Source organism: Oculina patagonica, chromosome 12, assembly GCF_052425735.1.
Source record: "Oculina patagonica isolate OP01 chromosome 12, crgOcupat, whole genome shotgun sequence".
Classification (NCBI taxonomy): domain Eukaryota; kingdom Metazoa; phylum Cnidaria; class Anthozoa; order Scleractinia; family Oculinidae; genus Oculina; species Oculina patagonica.
The window spans coordinates 11,629,794-11,639,605 of NC_135769.1; the positions used below are offsets into that span (position 1 = coordinate 11,629,794).

Genomic DNA, 9,812 nt, shown 5'->3' on the forward strand with positions numbered 1-9,812 from the left:
TACAGTTCATTTCATTTATTTCGAACTAAATAACAAACAGCATTTTACACTCTTGCTAATCCGTAGATCGACTCAACATTGAAATTAAATGGCGCGCGTATACAAACAAAGATTTTGTGACACAATCTTTCTAGGTTTCTTTTAAAAACAAATAAAGTGGGAAAAAATAAAAACGTTATTCACCAGCCTAGGTCGGTCCGTATTGGGAAAAACTGTGCCCTCGGTCTTGGAACCGCCCTCGGCCTGCGGCCTCGGGCGGTATCCAAGACCTTGGGCACAGTTTTTCCCAATATGGACCGACCTAGGCTGGTGAATAACCTATATGTAATTACATGTACACAAAACTCTTATTTATGACAGAAACACACCTGCATCTGCAAATTCTTTTAAGGTTTGTTTACATGCTCTGTAATCCTCCTCCAGTATAGTAGTTTTGAGCTTTAACTCAGTAAGGCCAAGATCATTCATGATTTCATCTGTTGCGAAAGCATTTTGCACAACTTCTCCCAGATGGCCAGAACAATAATCTTGCCACAGCCTTTCCAGGATTGGAAGAGTGCTGATGTTAAATGTTATCAGCAAACTTCCAATTGTAAGATTCTGAATGGCAACTTCCATCTTTGACATGTAATCATTAAACCTACTGAATTCACAACTGTTTGATGGTTGCGCGACCTGCACATAGTAATTGGCGATTAATGATAAAATCTGTTTCCTTGTTATTACTTCTTGGTATTCTGGATAGCCTCCTGCTGAATCTGGAATGGTACTTTGTGTCTTCCTGTGTAACATCTTTCCACAATCAACCTTCATTGTCAGTTCTAAAGGGAAATACAAGCTAATTTAGAGTGATACTCTATATTTTTTGAGCTAATTTAAAAGTTCGCGGCCACCGTTCCTCACCGATTCCGCTGAAATTTGGCATGCAGTTTTGTTTTAGGGTCCTAACTACCAAATGGATATTAAAAAGTTTCAATTCTTTTTACTTTGGAAAATATCGAGAAGGCCGATTTGAAGCATCTGTGACGGCCCACCAACATGGCGAATCGAAGGTGTTCTTGTTACTGCGACACTGAACCTGCCATCACAGTTTCTCGATCATACTTGGTACAGTTATAAAAAACTATCTTTCTTCTTTCAATTTATCGAAATAGATCTGGCAAATGCTAAGTTTGAATGCTCACTGGCCAAGAACTTTGAAGACCTGTATGTTATACGATGTTTTGAACAGCCCCAAAATTTACTACAAAATGAAAGGCTTTATATAACTCCACTGACATCTCGATTTAGAAATAGCCAATTACCACGAACAAAGCTTGTTCATTGGTGAATTGATGCCATTAATAAAAAAACTTGGGGAAATGTAACAGACTAGAATAAAAAAATTATAGAACCCCTAGTAAATTTCAGCGGTTCATCTCATTTGCAGCTGCACACATTATTATTCGGGAGAAACATGAAAGGGTTACGGTCCTTTAAAATAATGTATTCTTTGCTTATCTTAAACAAATACATGATCTTTGCCAAAAATATGGCGATTTTTAAGCGAACAATTGTTTTTCCAAACTTTTATAAATTATTGGCAACTTTGTTGTCGAAATTACGCTGTTGTCGTTTCACAAGCTTGCTCGCATTTTCCAAATCACAGTTTAGAAAATTACCCATTCCGTAACAAAGTCATTCTTAATTTTTCTTCAAAATTACTTGTAATGCAAGAATGTCATAGTACAGATTAAAACTTGTGAAAATACCTGTCAGACATAATTTTAACATTTCGTGTTATCCGGCTGTTTTCATGAATATGCAAATTAAGGCATTCTTCAAGTGCCTATCTTTAACTATTCCATTATTAAAGATTCCTCCAAATCTTTTCGCCTACCTTTTGGCCAAACGAAGGTTTGTGCCTCCAGGCAGAATACGCGTTATCAGCAATGGAAGTCGAAGAGATACAGAAGCTTGAGTAAAATTAAAACTGCTGTGAAATGAACATCGTTTGAGCTTGGCGCGTATTTATAGATTTTGCTCCATTAACTAATAAGTTAATGGATTAAAATTAATGAATGATCAGAGTTAAAAAAGCCCATTTCTAAGCACGAGAAACACGGAGATTTGTTTTAGAATCATTTATGCATAGAAATACCGGTTGATTTTTGACTGTTGACGCGGTTAAAAAAATACTCGGCTTCCAGCAGTAAAATCTGCATCCCTGGGGGGGGGGGGGGGGGGCACTTCCTATAAATGGGCTAATGGGGATGTGCCGCTGGATGGGGTCGCATTTTCACGACTGGACTGACTATAATGGGGTCCCCATTTCAAGCATTTTTTATAGGGTGACTAGAATGGGGTCACACTTTTCCGGGATTTTGAGAGTACGAAAATCTGGCAAGTTGTGATTATGAACGGAAATATTCGCCGAAAAAAATGTTACCGTATTTATTGCTGTTGTTCAATATTTGACAAACAGCTCCCAGAAAGTGACTAAGTTGGGGTCGTAAAAATTATATTTACCCAAAAGTGACTAAGTTGGGGTCTATAATTGGCCATAGAATAAGACTATAATGGGGTAGGGGTTCTGAGAGGCCAGCGGCACATACCCAACAAAAATTTACCCAAGTACCCCCCCCCCCCCGGGATCTGCATTTATAATAGCTGGGAATTTGGGGTTTGGGTTTGTTTTTTGTGGGGGGAGGGGGGTGGCGGGTGGAAGTTGTGCCTTCATATCCTCTTTTCATTTCTTACACAGTGGTCTAAGGGTGAAAAAAAAAACTAATCTGTTTAAAAGCATAATGCAAGCTGTTTTCAAAATAAACATGACTTTACTTTTGTGTCATCAGTAATTTTAGCATTAGAAGAAGGCGTGGCTAAGTCGCGGCAAGAACAATGCAATAACAGTGGAGCTAACGCATTTTACTCAAATCAATTTTTCAGGCCAAGTTAAAAGTAACAAATGTTTTTCGTCCGGATTTTTATAAAAAGAGAGAGTTTTTCCTCCCGAAGCTTGACCCAGGATTTAAAAATCTCATAAAGGTGTTGGCATGAATTGTAAATCCACTCATAGAGGTCTGGCCTTACTAAAACCTGGCAAGAGAAAAACACGGTGGCCAGATGAATGAATACTGCTCGAGATGGCGCTGTTGAGCAGATCCTGTAAAATTCCCCTCATAATCCTTTCCTCCCCTCTCATAAGCCCTCCCATTTATAGACCCATATATTTCTTCCAAATCCACTGTAAAAATTGAAAACATCGGCCCGACGTTTTCAAGCTTTAGGCCACTTTTTTCCTGCCAGTCTGCACCCAAACCATGTTTTAAATATTTTCAGGCTTTGTAAAGTATGTTTTAGGAAGGCAAGATCTGGCCAATTTTTTGGCCAGGGAAGGGAGGTAACCCTACGATGGACTAACAACCCATCCAGGAGGAGCAAAAAATACTCCTAGTCGCTTCATGTTGCTGAAACCAGGATAAGTTCCGGTCAGATCCACCACTTGACTCGTAACCTACTGGTACCTATTGAGAGACCTGGCGGAGAACTAAATAAATGGACCGGACGGCCATAGGTTTTATATTGTGAATTGATGCAAGGGTGCTCTCACATGACGGGGTGGCATGACGATGAGTAATAGATAACCCATTCCCTCAACAGGGTTAAGAATCACTTACGTGAAGTGAGTCAATAAGCCACCACTAAGGTATGACCCATCACGTTCACTTGTTGTTTCAAAAAATTGTATCAAAATAAACCAAATTATTTTGTGTTTTATCAATAACTGACGTTTCATTAATTTATATTCGACCAATGAACTTCAACTTCTTATACATGTTGAAGAAATTTTGGCAAAACATACTGAGATGAACTATTGGCCAAGATTGAAGTTGACATGAATAAACTGGAAAACACCAGGAAGAAACTGACTTTGAATAAAGATGGCCTTACTGCGGCAGTCTTGCAGGAGTAAATCCATTTCACCAGTAAGTCTGAGCCCAAGTCACATCCGAGTCAGAGTCAGACCCAGCCACTAGTCAGTGCCATAACTTTCAAACTCCAGACCACGAGGTTTTGTAGATTGCAGGTCATTTGTAAGATCACGAATAGTATTAAAGTGCAGAAGTTGCCTAATATTTAATTTACTGAGTTAGGATTTTGAATTGGACTTCCGAGTTGGACTTTTGAGTTAGATTTTACTTTCCTGGTTCGCTTGCAGTTAATTCCACTCCTGTTCACTTGCAGTAAGTTCCACTAGTGCAGTTTGCTCGCGGTTAGCTCCACTCCAGTTTGCTTGCAGTTAGCTTTCATTTGTTGGTTAGGGGGCACACTCTACTTACAGTATATAAAATATTTATTTTTTAAAATTAATGTGATTTATTTTCCAGTTAGTACCAAATCCAACTCGGCATATCCTACCTAAAATGCATTCTTTGCATTATTTTTGTATCATCATTTTTGGTAATGAACAAACCACTGACCAGTGACTTGGTTACTTGACTCGGACTCAGATTTGACTCTGAGTTGACTCGGTCAACCGTTGAACTCAGTCTTGTAGACCAGATACAAAAGAAAAATTGAAGTTTACTCAAGGTTTGTATAATTTGGAAAGCAAATTATTTAATTATACTGTAGTGCAAAATTCAAATGAATGTTGAATAAACCATCCCATTGTTCCCATGTATTGTATGAAAACTAAGACATAATTAGCAGACATAGTTATCACCAGGTTATCAAGTCCTGAGTCACTAAAAAATGCTCATGAAACTTATCTGACATGAGCACCTGAATTTTCCACTGTCTACATGACAGGAATTCGAAATGTGTTATAAAGAGAAAAGAAGACAGTCTGAGTGCTTTTTATATCTTCTCACCTGCTCACTTGGTTGAACTAATCTCTTTTTCTCATGACTGTTAAACTAACAAATGAATGTTAAAGGGAATGCCTGCACTCTTAACACAACTGTACCATCTATGTACCGGAAGTACTTACAGTACCTGCAATTCCTTCTCTTAACTCCCTTAATTCATTTGTATTCTCCTGAACCTGGTTTGCATTCTCCTGAAGCTGGTTTTTAACACCTTGTAGCTCTTTCTTGTATTCGATCCTGTCACCTGCAGTACATGTAAGTGGATCATTAAAAAGACTACAGTACTGATCAATCAAATTATAATAAATTGTGTTCTCAAGAACACTAATGATATTTGTATCACTATTGGTACACATTTGTGTTCGCATGAACACTATCAATATTAATTTTATGATATGGTGTATTCCACACTCCCTTGAACAGAACAAAGGGATTGTTACACTCGCTGAAGACTTTAAAGTACAGTTTTGTTAAAAAAATATCCTAAGTAAACAGCAACTCATTAACAAGGAGAGACTGGAGTTATAAGAAGGTCCATGATGGAGAATTTGTAATTGGAACAATAATTATTGGTTGCAGTTGGTTCCTGACCAGTATAACTGTTAAAAATGTCAAAATTTGTGAGTACTACTTAAGCTTATCTATATACCCCTTATGATTACTTTCTTTAATTTTTGCAATTCATTTCCTTGTCCTAACATTGTACACAGAATAAATCAGGCAACAGATGCAGATTTCAGTAGAATGGTAACATATAACTAACTTTATTTGGCTCTTATCTTTAATAAACTATCATTTTGCCATTTTATCAATTCGCCATTTTGTGTTTTAAACACACCCATAGAAAAGATGTCTATTTATCTCAAACATTCACAACAACACTGTCAATTTGCATAATACCGGTAAACCTGCTTAATAAGGAGAGTACAAAATTCAAGTAAAAAAAGCCGCCAGAAAATGCTCTCAGAAGGCTTGAGATGCTATTTTAGAGATCCCAGATTTGAAAATCTCCCAGGGGGAAGCATGCCCCTTGTTCCTCCCTAGTAATGATAATATTAATACTTTTTTTTTATATAGCGCTATTTCTATTGCTAACCAATAGCGCTTTACAAGTTATTTACAATTAAAAATTACAAATCTATATTAAAAAAATTACAATTTGTATAAATAAAAAAAAATAAAGATCAATTTTAAAAAAATAACAAATAAAAAGACTAAAAAGACTAACTAATTCACCTAAATAATTGTAAAAATACACTAAATTATAAAAAGATGAAAGCTTTCCTAAAAAGATGAGTCTTAAGTTTGCGCTTAAACTCTGGAATGCCATTGCATGATCGAATGTCTAAAGGTAAGGCATTCCAGAGTTGTGGCGAGGCTACAGAAAAAGCTCGAATTCTGTAGCTGCGCAAATTATAAACGACATCATCCAAGCGATGGCCATTCATGGAACGTAGATTACGTCTCGGGACATATCTCTTGATCGTATCAGACAGATAAGTTGGGGCTAAGTCCATTAAACACTTGAATGTCATAAGAAGCATCTTAAATATTATGCGCTCTTCTATAGGTAGCCAGTGAAGGTTATAAAGTACCGGTGTAATACGTTCACATTTTCGCGTAAGTGTCACAATCCGGGCTGCTACATTCTGAACGTGCTGTAACTTCTTTAAAGTTTGTTTAGGCAGTCCAAACAAAAGTGAATTGCAGAAAACTAATCTGGATGATTACAAATGCATGTAACAGCATTTCAGCAGTATGAAAACTTAAATATTTCCTAATGCGACTGATATTCCGAAGATGATAGAAAGCTGACTTGCAAATAGCAGCAATGTGGTTTTCCATGGACATAGATGTGTCGAAAATTACACCAATGTTTCTGGCTTTACCTCGCTGGTGTCATGTGCCCCCCAAATACATTTACATGTAACCCTGCTACAACACTGATTAGTAATCTACTTGCAGAACTCGTTGCCAAACAGGTGACACAAATTTTCTCTTCCATTTACACTCTACGCTCTGCATGGTAACTGAGGAACTTATAAACAACAGTGCATGACCCTGATTACTACAGAAAATATCCTCCTGGACTATCAGTGAGTTTAAAACCTGTCAAAACAGTGCATTTAAAACATGTTGTAGTACAAACTTTAATTTTCTTATACAATGCAAGAGCAGAAATTGCTATGGAGCTTCATTGTTTCCTGTGACATGCAGTTAATACATGTAGGTTGCAATTCAACCTCCATGAAATAATTCTTTAAAACACACTTTCAGGGAATTTGTGTCCAGTTTTGACACACATTCACGTGTAATGATTTTGCATTGGCGAAACTCGCGTGTAAATTGCATGCAATGAAAATGCAGCAATGCCTGCAGCCCTCGCTGTACGTTCTATGTAAGTACTGTTTATATTTACCTGTTAAGGATCCTCTTAATTTCCTTAATTCTTCTGTATTCTCATGGAGCTCTTTTTTGATTTCCTCATAATCATCTGTAGTAAGGGTAGCATTACGAAGACTATTGATTTGTGATTTCCATGCCTTTCCTTTTTCATCACTGATGCTTTTAGCAATTCTGACAATGGCTGCACTGATTTCTTGCCACAAGAGCAAAAATCTGGCGTCATCAATTTCCATGTTGTTATTGTCATGGCTGAATTGATTACGATAAAACTTAATCCGTGCTAGATCTGCAGACAATGTGTCGTCAGTGCTGGGAGGAAGACTGTCCCAGCCAGTTGCAGGTATGGGAAGATTGCATAGATGCCGCACCAACTTGAATAGCATGGTGATATCAAAATCAGCTGATGTGCTGTAAACCCCTGACGAACTGTTGTAAAGAAGACTGCGTTCTCGTGGATTGAAGGGACATCTACCGGTAGTTCGAGCCGAATACCGCCTGAGTACTGAGGGGAGCACAGTTGGGTGAAAATGTGAGTCAAAGACTTCCTTCAATAGCTGTTTACCACCACAAAACAGCAGTCGAGCAAGCCGCTGGAAGTTGTCCTTTTCGTGTGTAGCCTTTAGTAGGTCAGTCATTTTGGTTTACATGTAAATGTTCATGTATAAAACCACTCTTTGCCAATTCTTAATCAATCAGGTGTTTTCATGCAAGGTCACTTTCCTGGGGAAAAAACTGAAAGTTACATGCATATACATCCATCCTCCACATACAAAAGGCAGTTGCTTGACTTGTTAAACAGTATTGAATCTCGTGAATAGGGCTATTACAACAAAGGATAAAAAAAGGAATTACTGCTAAAACAATTCTCACAAACACTGTACATAGTACACCAATATTTTCAATTGTGTCTGTACATAGTAATGTTGCTTCTCTTGAACTGAAAGTTTAAATTACAAGGCAAGCACAGATAGGCAATATAAATTTTAACATAATAGTGGCCAAAAAAATCGTCTCTGGTGATGGGTGACATTTGGTAGAAGAAGAGTTTGGAGGCGAGAAGTGGACCTACACTGTAGGCAGCTCCTCTGCGGAACACCAAAGCGCAGATCGAAATTGTCTGATGCAACCCTATCCAACAAAATGTGCTGGCTGCGCCCTGAAAACTATGCCAATCAACAACATATTGTTATCTGGCATTACAAGGGGCATTCATGAGAATGCAGATTGTCATGAATTGATCTGCCTAGAGGTAGGACAATGGCCCCTTTGAAGTTTTTTTCGTTTTGACAAAATTTGTCCCAGTCCAGACAAGTTGTTCAGGATTGTTTGACAAAACGTACTGTGCGTGCAACGTCAGCGTTGCACGCACAGTACCTTTTGTCAAACAATACAGAATACAGGGCCACTTATTTGCATGTCATTGAATAAGAATAGCATCTATTGTGTTATGCCTCGTTCTATAAAGAGTGCCGACACGGTGGACCGGAGTGGCCCTGCATTCTGTAGTTGCTCCACGCTGACTATTAAATCATACGACCACTGCTTCTTTGTTGTCACAGCAACATGTAGCAACGACAAAATCATGTGTTGTTCACACTGATGGGAGGGAGAGTTGAAAACACTGACCCCCAATCCGCGGACTACCCACTGACCCCCCACTCCACGGATCACCTACCGACTACTCCGCGGACCACCGTTACGGAGTACCTCTATGGAGTACGCTATAAAATGAAACAATTTTATGTTTACGGGGGCAAGAGACAAGAAAAAACCTACCTGTGTCACTTGCACGATCGATCGAAACAGCCTCCATCTTGTTTACCTCAATCCAGTCCTAACGGGACTAGGCTAGTACTAAAATCGGGAACGCCGGAACGCCGGAATACTAAAACCCGGAACAGATAAAATATATCGTGTAAAACTTACAAATATAAAGAGCTAACCGTAAACAGGCTAACCGAAGTTCATAGTAGGTTTACGGATTAATAGTAGGCTAACCGAAGTTTATAGTAGGCTAACCGAGGTGAATAGTATGCTAACCGGAGTGAATAGTAAGCCTACTATGCACTGTGGTTAGCCTACTATTCACTCCGGTTAGCCTACTATTCATCGGTTAGCCTACTATGAACTTCGGTTAGCCTGTTTACGGTTAGCTCTTTATATTTGTAAGGGTAACACAATATATTTTATCTGTTCCAGGTTTTAGTATTCCGGCGTTCCTGGTTTTAGTACTAGCCGATGAAGTCCCGTTTGAGTTTGTAACAAGAAGGACTGGATCGAGGTAAACAAGATGGCGGCTGTTTCGAACGATCGTGCAAGTGGCACAGGTAAGTTTCTCGTCTCTTTCCCCCGTAAACATAAATTCGTTTCATTTTATAGGGTACTCCGTAGGGGTACTCCGTAAGGGTAGTCCGCGGAGTAGTCCGTAGGTGATCCGCGGAGTGGGCGGTCAGTGGGTAGTCCGCGGATCGGGGGTCAGTGTTTTCAACTCTCCCACTGATGGGACGTGAAGCGGGGACATGTAGCAGCAACAAAATCAAAATGTGTACACAC

At 38.8% G+C, this 9,812-nt stretch overlaps 2 protein-coding genes across 2 annotated transcripts in view; both read right to left on the reverse strand.

Moving 5' to 3' along the window:
- LOC144631588 (uncharacterized) overlaps nt 1-708 on the reverse strand; it is a 22,067-nt gene extending 21,359 nt beyond the window's left edge. Inside the window, exon 1 of the mRNA XM_078490047.1 lies at nt 369-708. Coding sequence (XP_078346173.1) covers nt 369-627 — 259 coding nt within the window. The 5' untranslated portion in view covers nt 628-708. The remainder of the gene's footprint in view (nt 1-368) is intronic.
- LOC144633411 (uncharacterized) lies at nt 635-7,410 on the reverse strand. Its single transcript, XM_078492289.1, has 5 exons — nt 7,369-7,410; nt 7,273-7,321; nt 4,981-5,097; nt 727-821; nt 635-640 (listed from the first exon to the last, which is right to left on the reverse strand). Exons 1-5 carry the CDS (start codon nt 7,408-7,410, stop codon nt 635-637), a joined length of 309 nt encoding a protein of 102 aa, XP_078348415.1.
- Between the last annotated feature and the right edge of the window lie 2,402 nt (nt 7,411-9,812).